General features: G+C 41.1%; 1 protein-coding gene across 4 annotated transcripts; it reads right to left on the bottom strand.

Annotated features, from left to right (window-relative positions):
* Window positions 1-1,427: 1,427 nt before the first annotated feature.
* On the bottom strand, window positions 1,428-25,560 carry CTTN (cortactin). 4 transcript variants are annotated; one of them, XM_027667411.1, is made up of 17 exons: window positions 25,403-25,560; window positions 22,632-22,715; window positions 22,292-22,365; window positions 21,109-21,238; window positions 18,634-18,744; window positions 17,869-17,923; window positions 17,243-17,353; window positions 16,267-16,377; window positions 15,523-15,633; window positions 14,127-14,237; window positions 12,376-12,431; window positions 11,197-11,266; window positions 10,537-10,685; window positions 5,507-5,596; window positions 5,225-5,414; window positions 4,264-4,335; window positions 1,428-3,237 (listed from the first exon to the last, which is right to left on the bottom strand). In XM_027667411.1, exons 2-17 carry the CDS (start codon window positions 22,713-22,715, stop codon window positions 3,101-3,103), a joined length of 1,662 nt encoding a protein of 553 aa, XP_027523212.1. In that variant the 5' UTR covers window positions 25,403-25,560; the 3' UTR covers window positions 1,428-3,100. The 4 variants fall into 4 exon arrangements, with proteins under 4 accessions (XP_027523212.1, XP_027523208.1, XP_027523211.1 ...); XM_027667407.1 differs by lacking the exon at window positions 17,243-17,353 and having other exon boundaries at window positions 25,403-25,557; XM_027667408.1 differs by lacking the exon at window positions 17,243-17,353 and having other exon boundaries at window positions 3,226-3,301; window positions 25,403-25,558.
* Window positions 25,561-25,628: the final 68 nt, after the last annotated feature.

Raw genomic sequence — 25,628 nt, 5'->3', positions numbered from 1 at the left:
ATTAGTTACCCAAAAGGAGGGCTGAGCCAGCCCTGCTGATGGGAAATGCTGATAGTTTGGAGTGGGGTTTTTTCCAGCAGCATTTTGGATAACTACTGATAAATCTGAGTGATCTTAAATGTTTAAGACTTGACTCCTAATCTCCTAGTGGCAACAGCACAATCATAATGCTGATACCTAAATATGCTTGACAAGATATTATCTCAATCTGGATACAACATCTTGCCATGTTACGATAGTGGTTTAGAGATGAAGTTTTCTCCATTAGGTGAGGTAATCCACAAATAAGCTCCCAAAACTTAATACCCTTAATATTGCTGATAGTGTCACCTAATTTGTTCTTCCAATAACTCGGTTCTTCCTCATTTCACTCTCTGACAAAGGATCACAGTATTTTCCTTGTGATGCTGCTTATGAAGTTTGCCCACAGTGAGGTCACTTTGAGCTTTTCTCTCCTTGCTGGAAGCTCATTTCTTGCCAGGCAGGGCCTGTTTGCCTTTCAATGGCTCTGGCAGCCCTGCTCCAGCCCTGTCCTGCCACCAAGTTGTGCCCAGGGAGGGCTCAGGGGCTCTGCCTCCCCCCAACAGGCTCCTCACCGCTCAAATCTGCCTTCAGCAACACAAAGCTTAAACAACACCCCACCACCACCCCTTTGGTGCAAAGCCCACCTATGCATGCACATTGTCTTCTCAAATTATGTGTTTTCAAGTTATCTGCTCTCACTCAGTATTTTGGGACTTGTGGCAGTGAGAACTGAATCTCTGGGTTTCCCGTTAATTAGTAGCACTAATGAATGATTAGGAAAAGGCTGTTGGGATTTTCTTTCTTAGGCGTACCAGATTCTCAGAGAAGCTGAGGATTAGAAACTGTAAAATATGGACAGCACGGCAGGACACCTTTCTGATGCCAAGGCTTACAGGAGCAAAGCCTTGGGAAGCACCTACTCTGTCATGAACAAGAACAAAACAGCTTTAAAGTGATGTAAAAATTTATTTGACTGTAAGTAAGGCTGTGTTTTCAGTAGCACTCAGCATCCTGTTGCCACCAGTATTCCCTAAGCAACTCTTCTCACCACAACCATGACTCACTGGGACTTCTAGCAGAAGTAACAGGCACACAAAAGACAAAACTGAGCCTGATGCTAAGATACTTAAGAAAAAGATTTTATAAAGCATCTCTTCTTTAAGTTCACTTGAAGTCTAATTTTGATCTAAATATTTCCACATGGGAAAAGGATTAAAAGACAAAGCAAATGGGGTTTTGAGGAAGGGAAGTATGTGGAAGGCAGCAGCAACCTAGAAGGATAGGTGCCTTCACCACAGCTCTCCATAGGAAATACAATTCCTTGTAGCAAAACCAGTCCCAGATAAGCTTGAGACAAGGTGAACTATCAAAGCAATTTAAAAACACACAAAATATTCCATGCAAATGGTTCAAAAAGTTTATTGAATATTTAATTTACAAAAATCATATCCCTATGAGGTGTTCTATGCAAAATTGGATAAAATAAACTGCATATAAAACCCAACCCTAATAATGCAAATACGACACAGAAAATGAAACCATGGAAAGGAGAAAAAAAAATAATTAACATGAGACACATATGACATTCATTAAGGATTGTCCCAACCATCCCAAGAATTGGTTAACATGATGCCTTCTTCCTTGACACATTACACATTTTACCATTTTTATACAGGTCTTCTATATTTCATTGGTCCAAATTCAGAGTTTATAAAAATTCTTTGCATTCTTTCTTAACTGCTACACCAGTTCTGCCATTTTCCTTTTGATCAGAAGGTGGAAACAGAAAGTACATATATTGAACATGTGCACTATTAGACGCAACTTGCTATCTTTGGTAGGGACCCTAAATCTGCAGTGGTAAGCTTTCTAGAATGACAAGATTTTCATGTTTGGCAAAAAAACCCAAACAACCAGTTTTAATTTTGTTGTTAAGTAGAACGTTACTGGCAGTTTCTGTTGAACATACAAAAAGTATAGTTGTCTCTTGTATGGTTTCAAAAGACAGACTGTTTATATAGGTTTTGAATCTAATTATACATTTTAACATTCCTTGACTTCAATATGGTACCATACAATGTCACTACTGCAGAGCAGGCCATTCCTGGTATGAACATGGATGCACTGCACACAGAACACAACTGCAATCCCATCCTGCCTCTTTTTCTCCCACTTAAAGCAATGAGAATATTCCTGCAGGTAGTCACAGACATGGATACCAGTTTCCTTTTGAACAAGCAAGAATCTCGCTAAGTGATTTAACACTCGTGTAGTAACTTTTCCAAGTTTTCCTGGGAAAGAGAAGGGTGAAGCAAAAACAAAATGTAAAGAAATTTGGGACAATCAGTGCTAGAGAGTTTGCAGCCCTCCTCTGGGATAACATGAGCAGGAGGAGCAGGATTAAGAAAAAATAATTACAAAAGAGAGAAAAAAAATATCAATGCAAGAGCCAAGGAACTTCACTTTAACAGAGAAGGAAAAAGTACCAGACTGTTTCCTTCATAACACTAATATTCCATAAATACTGGACAGTATTGGATTAACTACTATTAGCTGTAGCTTTCAAATATTCTCTTTGTTTTTTTCAAGCACTATCTGGAAAAGAAAAGAAAAAAAATTATGCACCTCCCCAGTCCTCCCCACTCCCTCTTAGTGGAAATGCAAATAACCTGCATAGCAATGATTTTCTTAGCTGAAAACACTTAGTGGAAGACTAACTAGACTTAAACGCTGAAGTAAAACTGCTCACTTATGAGTAAAACATGCAATATCACAACAGACAGCTAAACTAACTGTCCTCCAAAAGGCTTTTTTATGACAATTGCTAATTTGGCAGAGAAGGAACATTCCCAAATGCACGAAAATAATCTGAAGAGCCTTAGTGACGAAACATAGTTGTTACAATATATTAGCGATTTTCTGTGGCATAAACATCTTAAAAAGCATCAGCAAAGTATTAAATATAAAAGCAATATGTGTATATACCCCCCCTCTGTCCTCAGAAAAAGCATCATGATCTGTAGTGTATTAAGTCATGTGACTGGGGAATTAAGGCATAACCAGTGGACAATATTCCTCACTGTCTGAGCTCCACATAATTGGCAGGGAAGAGCCCGTATCGGCCTTTGCAGACCCCCCTCCACCAGCCGTCATCGATCATCTCGATGTTGGTGATGATGTCATCCGGGTCAAAGGAGATCTCATCATCCCCCGCTGCAGAGAGAGTTCAGGAGGCTCAGCGTTCACACAGGAGCAGCCAGAGATTCCAATAAAACTACCGCAGGATCAACCAGAGATTCCAAAAAACCACAATAGGATCAACCAGCTGAGATTTCAAGCAGCTCCCTGCGCTGAGGGCTTAGGGAGAGCCCTGCCGAGAAGGACTTGGGGGTGATGGTGGGCAAGATACGACCCAGCCATGTGCACTCACAGCCTTGAAAGCCAAATGTCTCCTGGGCTCATCCCACAGGATGGGCAGCAGAGGGAGGGGATTCTGCCCCTCTGCTCTGGTGAGACCCCACCTGCAGTGCTACTGGGGCATAGGAAGGACAGTGGACCTGTTGGAGCAAGTCCAGAGGAGGCACCAAGATGATCAGAGGGATGGAGCACCTGTGTTGTGATGAAAGGCTGGGATAATTGGGATTGTTCAGCCTGGAAGACAGAAGGCTTTGGGGTGACTTAATTTTGGCCTTTCCCAGTACCTTAGAGGAAAGATGGGGCAAGACTATTTACAGTAGTGACAGGACAAGAGGGAATGGGTTCAAATTGAAAGAGAGTAGGTTTAGATTGGACATTAGGAAAAAAGCTTCCCTGTGAGGCTGGTGAGGGCCTGGCACAGGTTGCCCAGAGAAGCAGTGGCTGCCCTATCCCTGGCAGTGCCTAAGGCCAGGCTGGATGGGGCTTGGAGCAACCTGGTCTAGTGGAAGGTGCCCCTGCCCATGGCAGGGTGGTGGAACAAGATAATCTTTAAGGTCACCTTCCAACCCAACCCATTCTAGGATTCTATGAAGAGTGTTAACACTTGGTTAAAAAAGATTTTGAAAAGTCCCACCATTTCCAGAAACATGAGTTTTCAAAAGTGTCTCAACTATTAAATCACTGGTTTCCTAATTCTTCAGATATTCATCTCATATACCACTCCAGGAGACCAAAAGATAAAAAGGCAAAGGAAAAATCCAGACTTACCTGTGCAGAATAGAGATTTCAAAGACAAAGGTTAAAAAGAAGAGCTTTGCTTACCAGCTTGATAATCATAAAGGGCTATGGCTGTAATTCCAAGTTCATTTTCATATTCATCATAAGCATTTTCTTCTAAAGAGAGAGGACAAAAATGAAAACACGAAGCACACTACCCATCATCCTCAATTCTTTTCTGTCGTGCTCCTCCTTTAATTCCATTGCAAACCCACATAGGAAGCAGGGAATGCCAGGTTTTAGCAGTGCTGACATTCCTTCTGAACTGGACTTTTCCCCTAAATCACACACAATTAAAGCCTGGAAGGAAGCATTCAAAAACAGTAGAAAATAAAGATGCTGATCCTTATAATGCTTCTGTAAAATGTGACAGAATAAAACTGAGCCCAAGATTACTGTGTAAGAGAATATTTAATACAAGTTTAATAGAAGTTGGAGGGAGGACAAAGGGGCCTCTCTAAAATTCCCCGGGTTTTGTACTAGAGCAGGTTCATTCTTCACACCTTTGGCTTTTAATAACCAGAAAAGGTGAGAAAAAAATAAGAATTCAAAAGAACCTTATTCTTGCAGTTTCAGTAGTTTCATTCATCCCTACTCCACCCTCTCACAGGCACAGAACACACGACATCGATTTCTAACTCCAAGAAGTATTGACAGAATTTTCTGCTGGCTCAGCACATTTCATCTCCATCTCTGTGCTTTCTTCTCATGTTAAGCTACATTCCATAGGGTGGAAACGGTTACCCCTAAATTTCTTTTTGAACTGAGACCCTAGAGAGAACTGTAACTACTCCAACATCATCTCACTACAATTAAGTAAATTCAACCTTGCTCTGCCTATATCTTAATTTTCTAATTAAAGTTTGTTGGTGGAGAATCTAAAAAGTCTCATCAGAACGAGCCTTTTTAAAACTTAGGACAGTGTGCTATCAGCACAACTACTCATTAAGTTATTGCACAATAAAATTCATCTTAAAGGCTTTCATATCAGAAACAAACATTCTACCTGCTTGGTAACAGTCTCCTGCTCCTGCCACTTCATAGACAGTCTCTGGTTCATATTCTGCCTCTCTCTGGCTCACTGCTTCCTGGTAGTTTGACTCTGCAGCTTTGTAGCCAGACTCTGGCTCATGTGCAGCTGGATAGGAGGAGCAAGAATTCTTGTAGGCAGACCCTGCCTCGTAGGAAACTGCATCCTGCAGAGAGACAGGTGAGGTTCATCAGGGTTTTGTTAAAGATTCCTACACTCAGGATCGAAAACCATATCCCGGAAGTGATTCCAACACACCTGATAGACTGGGCTGGAGGGTGCCTTCTGCTCAGCTGGCTGTGTGACAGGAGAGGGTGGTGGAGTCTGTGTCTTGGCTTTAACTTGTTCCTGAATTGAGGAGAAAGTAAAACTTCAGTGCAGTTTAATCACTGATGTGATGACATCAAACAAGAAACAACCCTCCACTAAGAAAGAGAGGCAGCACATCCTGCAATAAACTTCTGGGAGCAGAGAACTGGACTGGCTGGATCATTAGACCTGCTGAAGGCTGAGACTGGCTGTACAGCAGAGGCTCAGAAATGCAACAAAGCAGAAGAGAAAAAAGTGAAAAAACAAACACCCCACAGTACATATGCATGCATGTGTTTAAAAACCACTGTTCTCTGGCACATTTCCATAGGAGCTGCAGGGTTTTGGTGTTCATTATATTCACTCTGTTCACGAGCTGGCTGGGCCTCACGTCCCGTTTTAGCCTAAATTTAAAGAACCTCAAGCCCACACATCCTAATTGCAACTGATCCATTATCTTTGGTGAGAAATGGTCCTGCAAGCTCTTGCAGGTCTACAAAACACCCTGCCTGAATAGCACACACAAAAGTAGGTCCTACATACTGACAGCGAGAGATTCAAACATTCAGAAGAGTTGTGGTAGAAGTGGTAGAAATAAAAGCAGCACTGCTATTGTATTCTGTGACACAAAGAAATCTGGCACTCAAGCACTTCATGCTGTTCCATCCCACCTGTGAATCCAGAGGGCAAATCCATAATCCCTAGAAAGCCACTCATTAGGGAGCCAGGACACTGTAGCACAAGAAATGCTATGTTGCTGACATGACTTAAAAGAAGGCTGTCAGGTAGCTATTTCATTTTGCCTCTCTTTACCATAGGGGAAAATTGTGAATCAAGGGCCAAGCTGTCTTTATTGTAAAAAAAGAAGAGAGAATATGTGTTATGGGAATCTGTGCACTCCAGTAGTTCAGGTCCATCAAGCTGTAAATCTCCAAAGGATTCTCAGGAGAAATCACAGTCCAGAGACAGGATTCTGTTACAAAAAATTCTTTCTTTCCTTTGTTTGTCACAGCTCAGAAAAAAATACATCTAACAAAGAAAGCAAAGTGTGACTTGAGAGCAGAGCCAGCTTTGAAGACAATTCAAAGCTTAGTGCTGTCCCTTCTGGAAAAAGTCTGTCCTCATGCAAATCCTCCCCTCCACTTCCAACTCCTGGGCTACAGATGAAAAAGCACCACCAAAGTGATTATCAGAAGTCAAAACTAAGTTTGGGGACAAATTATATACCATCAATCCATTAATGACGTCACACATGGCAACAGTTTGACTAATTTGTCCTAGGAAATGGGACTCTGCAATCCAGACTGGAGTTTAGGACAGACACACCATAACTGCCATAAAATATTTAGATTGCACAACCCCCCCTCAGGCTGGGTTTTGCCACACAGTGAAATGTCTCATGTTCTCCAAGGCAGCAGGAGATAATGAAATCATGAGGCACCATCGACTCAAAGTAGCCATCAAAGAGCTCCCTGAGCACTGTTTGACTACGTGACATATGTGAAAAGCAAACCAGGAATACTAGTAAAGAGGGCTCCTGAAGGAACACAGCCCATATGTATGTTCCCATTGTGGGAGTACATGTGCCCACATACTTTCTAAAAAGTAAGACTTTCTTCCTTTTGTGTGAAGTTCACTTAAAGAAACCAAGTTCACCTAAGTCGAAGTCCATTCCCACTCTTTACAGTATCTGTGGATGGTGTGGGTCACATTCCTGCCCTCTCCATGCTCAGCTTGGGAGCAAGGGGCAGTGCCAGCAGTGCCATTTCAGCTCCCCTCAACCTCATCCCCCCTCTCTCAGTGTCTGCAGAATCCCACAATTAACCATGGAGACGTTCAGTCTGTAAGAACATTAATCATCTGGTTATGGTGAAATTAAAATACCAGCTTTAGGGGGAAGAAACTTCAAATGTGTCCAGGCAACAGAATCTTTGATGAAGCATAAGAAAAATTAAGCATAATGGCTTGAGTTTAACCCACACTTACAGCAAAAATACCAGTAAAGAAATATGTAATTTATGAGATAGCAAGGAGGAAAAAAAAAAAAAAAGACATAGCATATCAATGACTCATGAGAATCTGTGGAACTACATTTAAATCCTTTTGGAGAACTGTTTCCTCAGCAGGAGGAGACTGCAATGAGAAATCGGTAACAAAAGCCTAAATTCACCACTGTCCATCCATAGATCTTACTTGTGAACATCTGATCACCTAAAATGAATGGCAAGAAAGCCAATGGAGCAGGTGAACTACTTCCCCCACTCAGCCTAGACTACAAGCCCATGCAATGGAAGGGAAAGCTAAGCAGAAAGACTGAGTACTTTGTATGATCTCCTCACTTGTTAAAAATATGGCTCCAACAGCATTGTGACAGGAATAGTCTAATGGAGAGACATTGAGCATCTATAGCAGGCTACATTCAGCATCTATAGCAGGCTGTGGACTCCACACTCCTGGAAATGTTCAAGGCCAGGTTGGATGGGGCCCTGAGCAACCTGTGGAATGTGTCCCTGCCCAGGGAGGGGGTTGGAACTGGATGATCTTTCCAATCCAAACCATTCCACAATTCTGCGATCTCCTCCTCTCCCAGTTTTCTCTAGCACAGTAAAGAAACCCAAATAGTGCTTGGAGGAAGGTACTAAAAGTGCACATGGATGAAAGGCAGCATTAGAAGAGATCACTGATACACACAGCTGAACTCCCATTCAACTTGTGAGACTTGTATACAGTGAATATATGCTCACAGTGCACATCTTGGAAAAAAAAGCAGATGCCTTTCAATGTACAGAGCTGATTTATCCTATAAAAGCAGAATTTCCCAAGCTTCAAACACAGCTCAAAAGGAATCCAGAGGTTTTCAGAAGTCAAACTAGACACAAACACAGCAAAACTACAGATCTATTTGACACAGCACTGGCCTGAAAAGCAGAGCTGAGGAGCCAAACCACTGAACCAGGCAGGGGAATTGGTTTGCGTCTAGTTAACACAAATTATGGTTTATTCGTTAGGATTAGTTTCCCACTTTGGTGTGACTATAAGGAAAAGGGTGCCTTGAGAGTGCCACCTGAGCTGCCACACTGGCTTGGGCAGGCTTAGTTAATCTGAGTAACGTGGAGTTTCAGTGCAGTGTATTTCTCTTAGTTTAGGAAGATCAGAGCTGGGTTACCATAAGCCTACCACACACTTTTCAAACTCAAAACAAATTAAGTTACATCAAATTAAGTTACAAGCCTACCACGCGCTTTTCAAACTCAAAACAAATTAAGTTACAAGTCTAAATCTGTGAAGAATCAGACCATACTGATGGAATGGGATGAACACCACACCCTGACATTCTGTGGCAGCCTCCAGATAAGGGGAAGTATCCACCACATCTGAGAAACCAACCCCTGGCTCTGCCCTATTTGTTCTTAGTCAGAGGACCAAAGAGATCTGAGAAACCATCTGTCTTTCCTGGATTCCAGATGTCTCACAAAGGATGTTGAGACAAGAAGATTTATTAGTGGGGCTGCGGCTGCTGGCACATGTTGGCTCTAACGATGAAAGATACTTTTGGCAGAAAATAAAAACAAAAGAGAGGAAAGAAGAAGGGGGAAAAAAAAAGGAAGTAGGAAAACTCCTTCCACAGCCAGACAAGAAGAGCAGTGAGGAGGTTCCCAGAAAGCATTCTCCTCCTCTAGGTCTCTTCAGCACATAAAGAGGCAATGATGAAGATGGTGAGGAAGGCCATTTTTCCTGGGCATCTCCTGTACTTTTCATCAGGACCTGCTCAATCTCCCTACTGGTTGTACCTGTTTGGGACTCTATTAGCACTGGCTGGAGCATGTGTGGGCATCAGTGTTACACAGTGTTTCAGTGCACATGTATGGCCAAAGAGCATTTATTCAGAATTTAAAAATTATCTCTGTGTGTCTTCTGCTTAGTCTCCTCTAGTATAAACTGATAACTGTAAAAGAAGAAGTGAAGGAGAAAGGGAAAAGAGGGACTATTCTTACTCCAGCACCAACTGCTTCCCTATTCCTGCCATAATATCAGGGTTATTACAGATTACAAGTATGAGGTCATCAAGTCAAAATACCAGCATGAGACCACAAGGGAAACTGCCACAGAGGCTCTGAACCTGCAGCAGCCTGCGTAGGTCACCCAGCAGCAGATTGGTCTTACTGGCCTGGGTTACTGGTGACAAGTCACCCCAGTTCACTGTGTAATAAGGTAAATGAACAAGACACAAAGGACAAATCACTACTAATGCACTCACTAGTCCTTCCACCTAAGCAGCAGAGTTTCACCAGATATGCAAATCCTATAAAGCTGATAAAATGTAATTTCTGACTAAACACTTTCTGGAATTATCTTGCTTATGAATAACACAAAAAATCACGAAGCTTTAAACCACACCAAAGCTAAATTCATTTTTTAATTCCCAAACTAAGAATCAATTAACATTTGCAAGATTATCTTCCCCTAATCTCCTGGCTGTGTGCTTATACCAATGAGTGGTACCACCTCCATCTTCCACAACACTGATTCCAAAAAACCAGCTTCACCAAATACCACCATGGTATTAAATTTTGTGAACAAGCAGAGCCTTTTGAGGACCACAGAACTCTCCCTTTATGAGCTCCAATATGGCCAAGGGAACCTGGTATTACCAAAAGGCAGAAGTACAGGAAGGAAAGGTCACACTGCAAGGATTAGTGGTCAAAATTAATATATTTTGGGACAAGCTAATTAAAGAAATTCTATACTATTAAGTGTTACCCTATCCCCCTGTGTGCTGGCTGGTACACATATGGTGCACACTAAGGGATGGCTGCAGTCACACACAGGTGAAGCACAGGAACAAACAGACAAACACACAAGCAGCTTTAAAGCCCAGCTGAAAAAAAAAAAATCTTTCCTAAAGATTCCCTTTTCTCCTAGCACTGCACTGAAACACACCAGACATGCTGCTCAAGTGGGATTTGAACCTTACTGACCTCCAGTTTCCTTCGAACCTCCTCCTGTTCCTGTTTCTCCCTGGCCATTCTTTGTGCTTTCTCAGCTTCTGCCTTCCTTCGGTCTTCCTGCTCTTTTTCCTTGGCCAGGTTTTCAAAGTTAGCTCGGATGGTGCTTGTTTTATTAGCAACTGCAACATGGAAAAGAATTCAAGTCAAATAATGCTGTTTCAGGAGCTGTATAAAGGTGGCCTGAAATGAGTTTTCAGTACAAATTTCTGCTTTTCTGCCCCCTGAGCTCATAGTCCATTCAAAAAAAGTCCTTCTATCCCTCTTTCTCCCTCCTCCCTTCCAAGCCCAAACCTCTTGTGCACATTTCTCTTACAGAAAAACCTCTGTAAGATTTATCCGTCCTCTCCTTCATGGTACAGCCTCCACCACTGCTGTACTCAGTCTGTTCTCCACTCTGATGCTTTTTATTCTCCCTTCCTCAACTCTGATGACCCCCAAGGGAATTAAAAAAAAAAAGAGAAAACAAACCTCAACAAACCAAAACAACCTCTAAAGGGAGGAGGGAGAGTGGCTGAGGTTTCTAGAGACCTGCACATACAGCAGTTTTACTCAGCACTGCTCCATCAACAGAATATCCTAGCTTTTAGACATTATCAGCTCCAGAGAAAGGATTTGGGGCCAATGCCTTACCAGCTTCTATTGGCTTGGTCTTCTGGTAAGTTGATGTTGGTTTCTCAATATCTTCAAAAGTTGCTGCATTCTAACAGTGAGGAGAAAAAAGAATACATTTTAAAACACCCACAACACTCATGGAGACATTCAGGCAGCTTCAATCTGTGACATTTTATTGTGATACTATCCCTAAGGTTTTTTTTCAGAACATCAAACGAAATCAAGAAGAATCAAAGCTACAGAAAGGATTGCTCCCTTTGTGAAAGTCAAACTGCCAAAGAATTAATCTTCAGGGGCAGGTGCAAACACATAAAAATTCTATTAATTTAAAAAAAAAAAAAAAGTAGTTTATGAATAGATGACTCATCAGAACTATGAATGAGGTAATGTCCTAAACATATATTGTGTAGCTGTTGCTGTTCTAATCCACACTGTGCAGGATTTCTACCATTGTAAAAGCCTCCAGTTCCCTTAAAGAAGCAGATATTGTTAAAACTGAGCAAGTATTTTAGAAAAAAATATTCAAAATACGAGGTTTTTTTAAATGAATGGTCTCAAGTCCTGAAGCCACAAGTTAAAGAAATGCTACAGACTTTCAAACTTTGCTATTTTCTCACTTTCAAATGTCCTACACAAAGCTGTGAGTAAATTTATTTAGTAGATAAATCTCAGTGAGGACTTTTTCATCTTCTATTTTCTTAAATTAGAAAGTAGACAGGTAGAAAGGGGGGTATCAACTGCCCTATCTTTCACTGTTCTAAACACCAAAACAAATTCTCCTAAGCAGAAGGTCCTTGATAATCAAAGTGGGCAAAGTTGGGTAGGTATCAGACACCTATTTTAAGCATCCCACTAAAAGCATTTCCTCAAGATATAAGACACTAGCTAGCTGACATGACTAAAATTGTGAAATTTATGGATTTTCTTATTCTTTCGTATTAATTTTTCTATTCTTTTATTTCCCTCCTTCAGTGTCCCCTACTTTAACAAATACACTACACATATGTACACACACATAGGTGTGTATAAAGTGGTTCTGTGTGTATAAACTTGCTTTTTGAAGACTTAGAAAAGCATAGAAACCTACTGTAAGACTGGAGAAGTACCCAGAAAGACAGAGCTGAGCACTACAGATCTAACCAGACTATTTTGTACCCCTACAGCCTATTTAAGTCATGGCTGTCTTGAGCAACTCACCTTATCCATCCGATCTTTCTGCACACCATACTTCCCTCCAAATCCCTTGGAATAATCTAAAAGCAGGATAAAAAAGGGTCAGAGAGTAGGGAGTTTGTTGTCCCTCCCACCTTCCTGCCAAATGCAAACAGCCATCTCAGATGCATATAGCCATTTCAGCTGCATGCAAAAGGTACAGTGACAGCAGCCAAAGAAAATGCAGCTTGGTTTTGGTGCAGGAAGGACACAAGAACTGCAAGAGCCTCCAGGTAACACCAGCAGATGACAGATCGTGGGCCCACATGCATTCTCTGAGTAAACATGAAGCTGAGGATTGATAAGGCATCAAGCAAGGAGTAAGGGAATGAGCCCTTCTAATGCATCACTTCCGTAACACAGGCTTTCACAGCACCAATTCTTAGCCCTCTGAAGGGATCACAGAGCCTAAGCCAGTTTACTTTGCTCAAAGGAGGAATGTTCTGTCTTCAGTGACCACAGAGGTGTTTATTTTTCACTCTTAAACTTGGTAAATTCTATGAATAGCAGGAAAATAGAACAAATTTCTTGTTCCAGTGGATTTGGTTATGATACTCAACTGATGAGCATTAAAGTAATTGGTAATAACTCCTGCTCTACACACGGAAAAAGGGCAATTCCACCAGAGAGCACAAGCCTGCAACACTTCACCACCACAAAAATGGGGTGGCCATGCTGTCTCACGCCACCCCTGACCTGCTCACTCTTCCTCTCACCTCAGACTGACTCTTGCACCTGTTATACACTCCCAAGTCACATTAATTCACTAGTGGCATTAACAATAAAAACAATAACAAGAGTAGTTTTCTCCTCTTTCCAGGGAGTTGCAGTCTGAGGAATGACTGATGAGCACCAGAGCAGCACAACAGCAGCAGCAAGAGTGTGTGGCTGGAAAAATACCCCTTTCTGGTGGCTGTGAGCTTCAGGAATGTGCCCTTAGACTCTGTGGATGGACAGGCTTTCCTATACATCCCTGGAATACAATTACATTCTCCTCTCAGCCCTCAAAACACCTGGGTCTCCCTGCCAGCTATTTTAGGGTATGTATTCAGGCTCTGATAAGGCTCATCTGACACTCTAAAAGTCTGATTTGCGTCACTGTAGCACATCAGAATGAAAAACATCATTTTCTCCAGCTTTGTATGTATTTTCAGCCAGAATAAATATACTACACTTACATTTTCCTGATCCAGACTCCTCACTTTAAGATAACGGAAAACCAGAAATTCATGGTTTGTACCCCAACTATTTCACAACGGATAAAGAGAGCATTATAACAGCATTTGCTCACCCAAGAACCACAAACATTCCCTACTTCTTGTTTTAAAGATCATAATAATTTCTAAAAGATCTTGCCATAACCTACTGCTTGTTAATGGTTACATGCATGGTCCTTACCTATTTTCCCACCAATTTATCCAGGCAAAACTTAATATTTAGACTCTAAACTGCTAAGCATGACTTCATTAACATCATCCTGACAATAAAGTTGTTATTATCACACTAAATGTATGATTTTTTAGAACTGTTAACTAAACACTGCACATATTTCTTGAACGCAGGATTACTTGATATAACATTTTAAGAATAGAATGGAAGAATATTTGCTGGATCATGGAGGAACAGAAGCGCGAGAAAGTGTCTGCACATTCCTAGCATGGATCTACTCAGACAACTATTCCAGACTGTGTGAGAAGTGCCTGCACTGTTAAGAAAGTAACAAGTGAAAACGGTGCCTTGTTGAGATTCATGCTTGGCTAGTTTCTCCTTGTAATCAAACCCCACAGCAGATGGGTCCTGCCTTTCTGTCTGTACACCAAACTTCCCTCCGAAACCACTCTTATAGTCTGAAAAAGCCACATGTGATAAATTAAAACGGAGGGAGGAAAATAAAGAAGTTTAGTCAGAGACACTCAAAATTATTTTTGCAGTATTTTCAGTCATTTTGGATGGTGGGGGAAAAAATCTCAAGACACTTTTGTAAAAGTAAATCCAAAAGAAGTTTCAATTTGAGATTAGGAAGACGTCAACATGATCTATCAGATGTAAAAACACCATTCTGAAGTAACAGAAAAAAAGCATTTCTCAACATTTTTCATCCATACTGCACAACACACTTGCATTTGATCATGGTTATGAACACATACACATAGATATTATGTTCACCAAACCAAAACAACAAAAGATACAAGAGAATAAATAGAACAAATAACAAAAGATACAAGAGAATAAAATGAGCTTTCTTCATCAGTGTGGTTAACATTTGCACAGAGATCTGACTTTTAAAGAGGTGTGAAGATGGGGTCTACAGAGACTACTCTCCAGATATTATATATATACAAAGCATTGCTTAAAGGAAGGAGCAATATTTCTGCTGTCACACAGCTTGAGGGGAATAAAACCTTCCAGCTCAGAGATCATTCCTTTTTGCTACCTAAGGAACAACATTTACACATAAATATATATATATATATATTTGTATATATGTGCTATGAAATGAGGGAGGGCACAGAAAAAAGGGTTTCAGGTAATCCTCTCACAACCAATCTGCTGGAGCACCCAACAGAACAATATTCTGAGGGTCAGTTTTAATTTCTTTAATTTAAAAATATTAATTTCTCCAAGTTCAGGGTGGTGACAGACACAGTGATGGAGAGCAATTGTTGTATTTTACAGCTTTTCTTCTGGCTACCAAGTATTTCACAGGAATAAGCACCTCACAGGCCATTATAAAGGACAACATTAGATATCAGATTTCCCCTGCATGAAAATAGGGATATCCATAACACATTATTTGTGGTAAGTACAAAGAAATTGCAAATCTCTGCTTTGCATGAGCGAACTGAAAAAGGAAAAAATAATCCAGGTTAATTGTAGACTCTTAAAACTTCTCCAGAGAGAACTCTCAGCACTAAGCCTGAGCTTTTAGGGACTCGGTATCAGCTGTGTTAAACCTGCTTTGCAAACACCAGTATAACCAGTACACAGCAACCAGTCCAACACAGAAAAAGGAGACTCATATCAGCTCCTGTAACTGTGGCCAAAGACACGAGGGGAGGACGGTTCACAAAGGGAAAAGGAAACTCAAAATGAGGGGACTCCGAAACAACAAAGAGCTGTGAGCTGATGTACCTTTCTGGGACTCGTGAAGCTGCACCTTTTCCTGGTGGTCCCAGCCAAGGGCACATTTGTCCTGTCTGTCTGTCTGCACACCAAACTTGCCTCCAAACCCCTTCACATAATCTGTGTGCATGAAATTGCAGAAAACATAGTTGCAATTTATGACTGTAAACAGTATTTATTAAAAAAAACCAAAAGAAAACATTATGGGATAAGCTGCCCTGTCATTAATAATAACGCTTTTGATGATAACATCTGTCACTCACCCTGCTACACTTCCTCAACAGAAAGGAAAGATACACAGGCAATAACTCTGGGATTACAATGCAAGTAATCACCAAAAATCTCACACAGACTCAATAATATTTAAAGATTTGAAGAATCTGAGGCATTTTCCACCTAAAGCTAAAACACACACACACACACACACACACATAAATATATGCACAATAGATATATAAAGAATGAAGGACTTGATGCTGCCCCTGAATAAAACAGATCTGTGCAATTATGCATTTATTTCAATAACCAAGGTCCCCTGGAAATCAGGTTGTGAAAATCAGGTAGAGTTTATTTACAATGCCTTTCTTTTCATTTAAGGCAATCCAAAATCTGCATACACAAGGGGCAAACACACATTTACCACAAAAAAAAAACCAAACAAACCCACACCCCAAAAAATACCCCACAAACAAAATATTTTTCCCAAGTTTAAAAGGATTTGAACTTCTGTTTTTAAAATAAGATGATAAAAACCTTTCTGTGATTCATGTTTTTCCGTTTTGCCTTGATATTCAAAGCCAACAGCACTTTTATCCACTTTGTCCTTGTCGACACCATATTTACCACCAAAGCCCTTGGAATAATCTAGAGATAAGAGTGAAGAATTTTGTAAGTGTTCAATAACCAAAATATTACCTTAAAAATTGTGATAATCAGAGCTGCTAATATTACATCATGTATTAAAAGAAGCACTGACATCCTTAGTTAAACTTGATTTGAGGCACCAAAGCCATAAATCCTTCAGAATACATAAATCCTTCAGACTACATTCTCCAGGATGGAAAATAAAATAGAATCCTGTCAGTAGTTCAACCACTTGGTAATATCAGCAATTCAGCTACTTGACTTCTTAATAAAATTCTTAAGACACTTATACCACAGTGAACTTCAAAACCCATGTCAGCAACAGCCTGGATGCTTTTAAATAAACACCCTCTTCTTCTTGTTCAGCATTTCTAAAATGCAAACATTTCTTTGAGATAAACAGAAAATAGATGGCAAAAATGTCACAATTTTTCAATAAAATCGTTGGTTTTTTGATCAGAGATGCCTAGAAACCTGATAAGCAACACAATGTTAACTTTAAACACTGCTAACTGATAAATGCTTTAATCTACAGAGAGATGACGCTTTTGGAAGCATTTCTCTGCGGCGATTAAACTGCTTACAGTTCCCAGTACTTTAATTCACAGTTTTTCAAAAGAAGTTGTAAAACTATGTGCCCTGCTTCCAAAGTAATGGCAGTTGGATCACCACTTAAAACCAGGCAGAACTTACATTTTAGGTGTCTTTTTCAGAAGTCAGAGATTTCAGCAACATAAATTTTATTTAGTGTTACCTTTCAGCAGGTTGGGAGTACAAGAGATGACAAAACATTAATATTTTACAACATGGCCTGTGGTCATTGCCTACAACATCAGAGTATGAGGCCACTAATGTGTCTATTCACCCTTCTGGGAGTCGTGTTTCTCAGTTTTCCCCTGGTAATCAAACCCCACTGCACTCTTGTCCACTCTGTCAGCCTGTACTCCGTATTTTCCACCAAAACCACTTGAGTAGTCTGCACAACAAAAACAAAATGAAGATACTTTTCATGGATACATCATATCCTAGCAACTGAAAGGGGGGAAAAAAAATGTTATTTCAGAACTGACTATTAAGTCTTTAGCCTTTAGCACACAAAGTTAAGCTTAATCTTGAACACAGAAATAAGACAGGCAGCAGTCCTATAGTTTATGGTGGTTCCTATTAAATTGGCTCCCTATTTCCAACAGGGTGCAATATTCCAAAGAACAACTCCCAGTATTTCTAAGGTATCCTTGAACCTCCCTTGTAAAAGAAAAGTAAGACTCTCAATGACACACTATTTTCTCGCCTTAAAACCTCATCAGCTCATGAAACTGCTTTGAAATACATTTTTTATCTTCTCTTCCACCAAACCCAACATCTGATTCACTGAGAATGTCATGCAGAGGTCTCACTAAAGAAGGTATTTTACATACAGTGAAAGAATAAAGATCTACTCTATCGTTTATAGAAAATGTGTCTAGAGAGGCGACCACCTGGCCACTTTACCTTTTTGGGAGGGATGTTTCTCAGTCTTCCCCTGATATTCAAACCCAACAGCTGACTGGTAGAGAAATAAAATTGCGTGTGAGACAGAGTTAGGTATTAGGAGAAAAACTGCATGAACTCCAGTGGACAAACAGCATGGAAAGCTCCTGTGTCTTTCCATACTGCTCTGACCCTCTTGACTGGGAGCATAAACACCTACTTAACTTACAGGCCATATTCATTTACATGGTAATTTAGTACATGTGTCCATGGCAAGGATTTTTGTCCTCCCTTGCTAAGGCAAATTGTGCCAGCAACAAACTCTAGTCTTGACAGGTTCAGCAATTCAGTACAACAGAAATTCAGCATTTCCATGCAGGCATTGTTACAGATTCTTGGAACAGGCTGTAAGTTATCCTGCCCAGTAGCTCATGTTGAGATACAGGATAAACTATCCCCAAATCCCTCCTTCTACAGCAGTCACACTGACCTTGTCAAAAAACACACACACACAAAAAATTAATTTTTAAATTCACAATGAAATTAATTTTTTAATTAAAAAACCACACATCTCTTTTCAATTAATCTCATTTTTTCATAAGGGTTTTTTTTCCTGCTTTGCTCTAAACAGTAATTTATCTCTGTTACAGTCAGTGTTAGTTTGCTACTAAACTTCTAAAAGAGCAGGAAGAGCAGAGCAGACCACACCAGCATTTTAAGGTATTGGAATTACACATACAAAAGGAGAAACTGTGAGGATCTGCAGCAGGAGATGAAATCGCTTACCTGGTCAACTCTGTCGGTTTGTACTCCAAACTTCCCTCCAAACCCTTTCACTGAATCCACTTGGGAGCAATGCTTGGAAAGTTTGGATTGATATTCATGTCCAACAGCTGACTAAAAGAAATTGTTAAGTTCAGAAGGAGCAGTTCCACACAGTTCTGTATGTAAGAGAAAACACTGCACCGAGTAACCAGGGTTTAAGCTGTTACCAACACATGTCACTGGCACTCCTCCTGTTGAAACTACTTCCCTGGGAATTCCTACTCCCTTGGAAAGTCTTTACCAACACAGCCCAGGCAAGGGAAGTGCCAAGAGACTGACAGCAATGACTGTGTTTTATGGAGACTATTTTATGCTCAGTAATTGTACTTCAGAAGCACAGGAATGAAAATAAGAAAGACATGGTGAGAGCTGTGATGGTGCCCATGGAGAATTTAAAGTTCCAGATAAAATACACAGCCTTGCAGCTACAGATCTGTTGTAGCTGATATGAGACTGCAACCAAATACAACTACAACTAGGTGTTATTCTTTTAGCGAGGCACCCATATCTCCTGCATAAATCAGAATTAGGCATCTTCTCTCCATACTTTCTCCTCACTTGCAAAATGGCATCGCAACACAAAGCACTGCATTCACATCAAGACGGAACTCCCGAAGGTATCCTAGCCCTGTAGCCTCCAACTGGAGCCTGGCCCTGGAACTTGAGCTGAACAGAGCAGGCAGAGGCTCAGCTACACTACACCATGACTGGCTTCAGGTAAGACACAGGGATATGTAATTACACACATGAAAGTCTATCCAAGCAGTGTTTGCTAATGTTACACTAACCTAGTGCTGGGAAACCCTCCCAGCTGGAAGCCTCACATCTTCAAGGTGCTACTTAACCCAGCAAAAATGCTTTTTTCTTGCCTTGTGCTAACACTGGGCACTGGCCAGAACAACTTGGAATCTGTCAGTTTAATCCAACACTTGCTTATCTTGTTTCAGGCAGCTGGACCAAGGCGAATCAATGTGAGGACACAAGGTGTCAAGACACCTAAATAATGTGGTTTTTACAGTGTCTGCCCTTTTTCCTCCACACAGGTGCTGGAGGGAACATTACCAGCAGATAGGATAGCAAAATATTACTGCTGAAGTAATATTAGGGCTGAACTAATTGCCAGGTAACAGAACAAGGGTGTCAATAATAGGACATTACTTCAATTTATAAGCATCACAAAAGCTCCTTTCTCTTCCTGACTGAAACAGTCATACTCTTGTTCATTTTGCAGATTATCTGTAGTAGAATAACTGTTAAATGTGACTGAAAAGGCTCCCACCTCCCTTTATTCTTCTCATTACATTTATGGAAAACACGAAGATCTGGAAATTTTAGCTTCTGTGTGGTTTTACATGATCTCTCTGTTGTTACACCAGTTGAGGTAGGGAAGGTTTAAGCATGTTGTTTGCTTTGTGTTCTTACCAGAACTTTCTGCATTTCATCAAATATCAAGCACTACAAAAAATAAAACTCATAAAAATAAATCGTAAACATCTCCTGCCACCAGCATCATTCAGACGGGCATGACCATCATGTTTTCCCCATGATTAATTCTGGCCTACAGGAAGCAGTGCTTACTTTTGTTCCTTTCATTCTTCCCCATGGACACAGGTGAGGGATAAACTGCTGACATTAGAGAGCAGCAGCAGAACAGGCCTGATGGCTGGATGTACTCTACTTTCCCAGACTCAAACGTTAGCCCAGATTCTCAGAGGCCCATTGAGAACTACACAGCAATTAACTCTGGAATACAGGAATCCAGCAAAAATTTAAGGCTGGCAAATTACCAGAACCCCAAAAAGTAAATGAAGTAAGAAAACTTTCTTATTCAGGAATATTTTTATTCTTATTCTAACGGAGTACATGTAAGAAAGTAGCAAGAAGCTGATATGCCTGATTATTTGATGGGTAAAGAATTATATTAAGAATTATTAAACAGTGTATAGTAAACAGCTATCAGTTCCTTATATAAAACGTTATCATCTGACCTGAAGTACAATGACATTTTACAATGATATATTAAATACTCGGTTTACTTGTCACTATTGACAGTTTACCACTGTTTAAAAGAACTGCCCTCTAATTTAAAGGCAGCAGCACACCCTTTCCTTCATTCTTTGTCAAATCTCTGTCTATAAGCACAGAAGAGCTGGCAAAGCATCAAAATAAAAAGATAGTACTGGATTTATTAATGCATGTGCTTTGTTAATTTAGAAATACACATTTAGAAACTTGAATCCTGACTCCAGGGGGACTTGCTTTAAAGACAGAGCACCTGGGGCCACTGTACACCCCAGAGCAAACCTGGACCAAGCTTAACTCACACACAGAGTGGTGCTGGCCACAGGCAAGGCAAGGCTTATCCCATCACCCCAGGGAAGCCTCACTCATACTTCCTTTATCCCATCATCCCAGGGAAGCCTCATTTACACTTACTTTATCCATCCGATCCTGTTCAACTCCAAATTTCCCTCCATAGCCATGAGAAGCTTTTGGTCCTGTTTGAAGCTCCTTCTCTTTGAGGTTCTGGTGTTCTTGGAAGACATTCTCTCTCAGCTGATGAATACTTTAAAAGACAATGATAATGAAGCAGCAAGTTTTACTAAGAAAGTTTCAGCTGACAAATTCAAAAAGATGCAAAATAAAGAGATGACAAAAATATTATCTTAAAAAGAAGTTGGACAACTTGTATTTTTCAAGCCCTTCCCATTTTTTTCAGTGCACAAAAAACTTGCTCATATTCTGAGAAACTGGATTTATTCCACTGCAAAACACTGTTTAAAAAAGAAGAAAAGAAACTGTTGGTTTTAAGATTAATATCGAAGGGAATTTTGCTGTTTGAACAATCCATTACCTAGAACTGATATGTGCCTGAAACATATTTTTTTCCCTCTTGTCCTAATTTAAATTCTTTCCAACGCTTTTTATTTAGATGGCAACTTTTCAGAACAGGGGTCATCTCTTATGATACAGTCCCTACCGTAACAGGACTAATTCTAACTGGGCACAACTGTAATGCTAAATAAGGATGTGAGGGGACACACACCTCCTCTTCCCAAAGTGACCCTTTACAATATGTAGGAATTGAACTCACAGTAATAAGAAATAAATTTGCAAGAAACACAAGATTCAGGAGATGGGTAATTTCTGTTCACATAGCCCTCCGTGATACTCATTTGCTTTTCTATCAGAGAGCTCTATTTGTTACTTCACCAGAGCTTTTATGAGTTTGGTAACAGTTTTCTAAATAAAGCCTAAGAATTAAGAGTCCAAATGTTTCTTTAAAGTACCAAACTGGAACTGCTCAGATCACTCAACCTCTCCCCTAGAGCTACTGGCTCTTTTACCAGAGCAGAACAAAGAAACTTTCCAGCCAAGGAGGCTGGAAAAATTACATTTCCAGTGATAATGAAAGACTTAAGCATCTCTACACCGTATTTCTCATCTTGAGATCTGAAGATACTGTCTGGATTTGAAAGACCAGCAACCTGGAAAATAATCAGTCTTCTACAGGGACTCTTGTTTTAATTATGAAGGCACAAGTAATCAAGAACATGAGTTGATTAAAAGCTGCCTGGGATTGTGACTATTAATAAATTCTACAGGAGAGCTGCTTTACTTGATGTGCTCCTGGTGGCCGGATCCATTGACAGTTTTAGCTCCCCAGCGCTGCTCTTTCTCACTCACATCATTCTGTGAAGGACACACATAAAAAAAGAGTTAGAAACCCAAAGAAATCACCAGTTATCTGCAGTTTAGAGGTCACAGAAAAGCCTCCAGCAGTCACTGAGATCAGAAGAGTTAGAAAGGCAGCTACTACCAGCTTCACTTGTACTTCACTTCTAGGAACATGCACCTATCAGTTTCTTTTGCCGAGACACAGCTCCCACCCCGAAGAGTTACTCTTAACATGCCACATAACACACTCCCACTGAGTCAGTAAAATCCAAAATTCATACCACAAAGTCTGGATCTGTCTCCCAGTCATCAGCTCCATCATCCTGGTTGACAGAAACAGTGTGGCCTGCAGTCGCTTTCCACATCTGCAAGACCAAAAGAATGAGCAGGGTCACACTCTAGTCACATATCAACTCATTTATGTGCAAGCTGCTGGAGATGCAACCCAAAATTCCCAGTAAAATATGTTATTTAACCACACCACCAGAAGCTGTACTTGCAGAGAACGTAGATTTGACCTATCTGCACTATAAAAAGTTAGGAGCCATCACTGACATGATTTCAAAGAGAACAAAGAGGCCTTCCCTTGCTCAAATTAATGTCTTTTCATCTACCTTCACTGCACTCAAAAGACTTCTCCTCAAACAGGTTTCCAAGCCAACATCCACTTCCAAATTCTAATTCTAGATCCTGTGCATATAGTTAAGGTGTGGGAATAGGTGGTTTTCCCCCAGTCATTAATAATGATGAGAACAATACTGTTCTTTAGGCTGTATAACCTACATTATACCTGCACAACCTCATGTGTTGTGTAATGAATTTCAGCATGATGACAGAAATCCAAACAACTCTGTACACAATCCAGTAACAGAGAACATAAGTTTCTGTGTTTTGAGACACATGAACAAACTCAGCATCTTGCCTAATTTCAGGAGAAACAGAGGCAAAGAGCTGGAGTACCGAGAGCAGGAAGCAAGACTCATAAAAAGGCAAGCAATGGCATCCAGAAACAACATTCAGCACTTCCAAGAGGTTAATGACTTGGAGCATCTCACTTTCGGGAAACTTTATCCCCTGTGGAGTATCAAGTTGGATGCTTTTAATTAACACTTTTGAACGTGACTAGTTAGCAGAATTCCTGAACTGCCTGGAATGTGGCTGTGTGTTACACCCTTTGTTCCAAGTAAGTCAAGACAAATAAATTCTAAAAAGCAAAACTAAAACATCAAAAAACAAGCCTCCTGTTCTCCCAGCTTTTCAGATACACGTCACAGAAAGGGTTTTTCTTTGCTATTCTACTAGAGCTCAGTTTTTTCACATACCATCATTCTGTCCACTTACCTTTATCTTTCTAATTAAGAATAGATTATAAGGATGATTGTCACAGGCTATTTCACTCACACAAGCATAATTCAGTAGGTGGAATGAAAACTCCCTTTTAAATACATAAATAATAATCCATGGGTAAAGTCCACCACTCGCTCTGTTAGGCTTGTTCTACAGCCTGACAGAATGAGCTGATGAGCCAGTTTTATGGAGCATTGCAGAAATTTCAGGACTGGCAACATGAATGAGAACAACTGAAAAACTGATAGTCAAACACCAAGGAAACAAATGATGAAGCAGCCTGGGAGGAGGGTGTAAAAGCAGAGCAGATGACATCCTGATAAGTATATTTCCCCTTATGCTCCTTCAGGTCTCCCATCTCCAAATTCCTCTGGCTATTAAGGAACTAGCATTTATAACAGTACTTCATATGCAGAAAACTTGTGAAACTACAAGTTTATAACATAAACCTTTAGAACATTGGTATTTTATCACTGTCTTTAGAATATCCTGTCTAAAGCCTTCTATGATGTGATTGTGTTTCAGATTTTCCTACATTTTCCTATTAAAATCTAATCTCTTATCAAAAAAACTGCAAAGCCTTGGAAAGCAGATTCAAAACAGCTCAATAACAAAATTCAACATGGAATCCAGGTTTTAACTTTGTAACTTCTCTTAAGAGGGATGGCTTTGTATTCGACCCTCTGTGCAAGATGTTTAGAAATGGAATTCAAGTGACAAGAGCTGAAGCACAGGTACATATGCATGTGGTGAATCTCTACATATTTAGTGCAAAACTCTTTTTTCCCCATGTATTTGATTCATACGTTCACTTGACTGATGTGTTTCCTAAATTCAGCTGTGCTCAGATATTAAAAAGAACAAAAGCTGGATCCTTAAGCCTAGATTTCATTGCTTCCTCCTGGAACTCTCACAAACAATAGCGCAGCAAAGAAGAATTTCATACGCTCCTCTATGCAAAATCCAGAATCCAACATGTTTCTTCCTAAATTATGTGGATAAACGCCAACATTTTTCCACACCTCAACCCTGCACTATACGAAGTGAATTACAAACGGGAGAGCGAAGCAGCGCAGTGACAAGGGATCTCAGTGCAGAGCCAGCAGGAATTTTTGCTGGTTTCGGCCTCTCTTTCAGCATCAGTTCCAGGGCAGACCGAGGAGAAACATGATCTGTCTGTGACACAGTGGTTCACGTGGCCAAATTTCTGAAGGAAAAAGCAAAACGCTGCGGCTCGAACACAAACCAACCCTAAATCTACACCGCAGATTTATACGGCCAATCCCGCTCCTGACTCATGGGCGGACACATCATGCTACCCAGCGCCTTTAGCGGCGCCCTGGGGAACTCTTCCCTTCCCAGGGCCTTGGGACGAGCTCCTCGAGGAACACGCCGAGGCTTTAAGGTGAAGAGAAGTAAAGCTGGATGGAGGGCACCGAGGAAAAGGGGGCTCAGGAGTGCGGCAGTCAGAGCCCCGGTGCGGCATCACCGTGGCGCGTCCCGGAGAAGACGCTTCCTCTCCCCTCTAGTGACCAGCGCTGCGCTGCTTCGCCGAGTTTAAATAACATTAAATAACATTAAAAAAAGGAGACGGAGCCACGCAGCCCAGACTGTGCCCCTGCCGGCAGAAGGAATCTCGGGGTCCTGCAGGATGCTCCGCGGCCGCCCCTCGCCGTCCCCTCCCGCCCGGCCCCACCGCGCTCACGGTGCCGCCGCCTCCTCGTCCTCCTCTTCTTCCTCGGCCCTGGATCACCCCGGTGCTTCTCGGGCTGGCGGCGGCTCCGGCTGCTGCAATTTCCGCTTCTCCCCAGCTCCCACTTCCTCTTCCCGGCTCCAGGTGGGAACGGGACGGGCCGCGCTCCGCCCCCGGGCGGGGCTGTACCGAGAACACCGCCCCCCGGGAGCGGCACTCGGGATGGGAGGCACTGCCA

Source organism: Corapipo altera, unplaced genomic scaffold (genome assembly GCF_003945725.1).
Source record: "Corapipo altera isolate COAL_440 unplaced genomic scaffold, ASM394572v1 114, whole genome shotgun sequence".
NCBI classification, from domain to species: domain Eukaryota; kingdom Metazoa; phylum Chordata; class Aves; order Passeriformes; family Pipridae; genus Corapipo; species Corapipo altera.
Note: the sequence above shows the minus strand (reverse complement) of the source record. Positions and strands in the feature narration are given on the sequence as shown.

What these genes read in the sequence shown, in the direction of transcription:
- CTTN (XM_027667411.1), bottom strand. Translation starts at nt 22,715, where the DNA reads ATGTGGAAAGCGACTGCAGGCCACACTGTTTCTGTCAACCAGGATGAT. An exon ending in GAAACATCCCTCCCAAAAAG is followed by an intron (nt 17,354 to 17,868) that starts GTAAAGTGGCCA and finishes TTTGTTGTGCAG; the next exon opens with ACTACTCAAGTGGTTTTGGT. An exon ending in CCTTTATGATTATCAAGCTG is followed by an intron (nt 3,238 to 4,263) that starts GTAAGCAAAGCT and finishes CTCTCTCTGCAG; the next exon opens with CGGGGGATGATGAGATCTCC.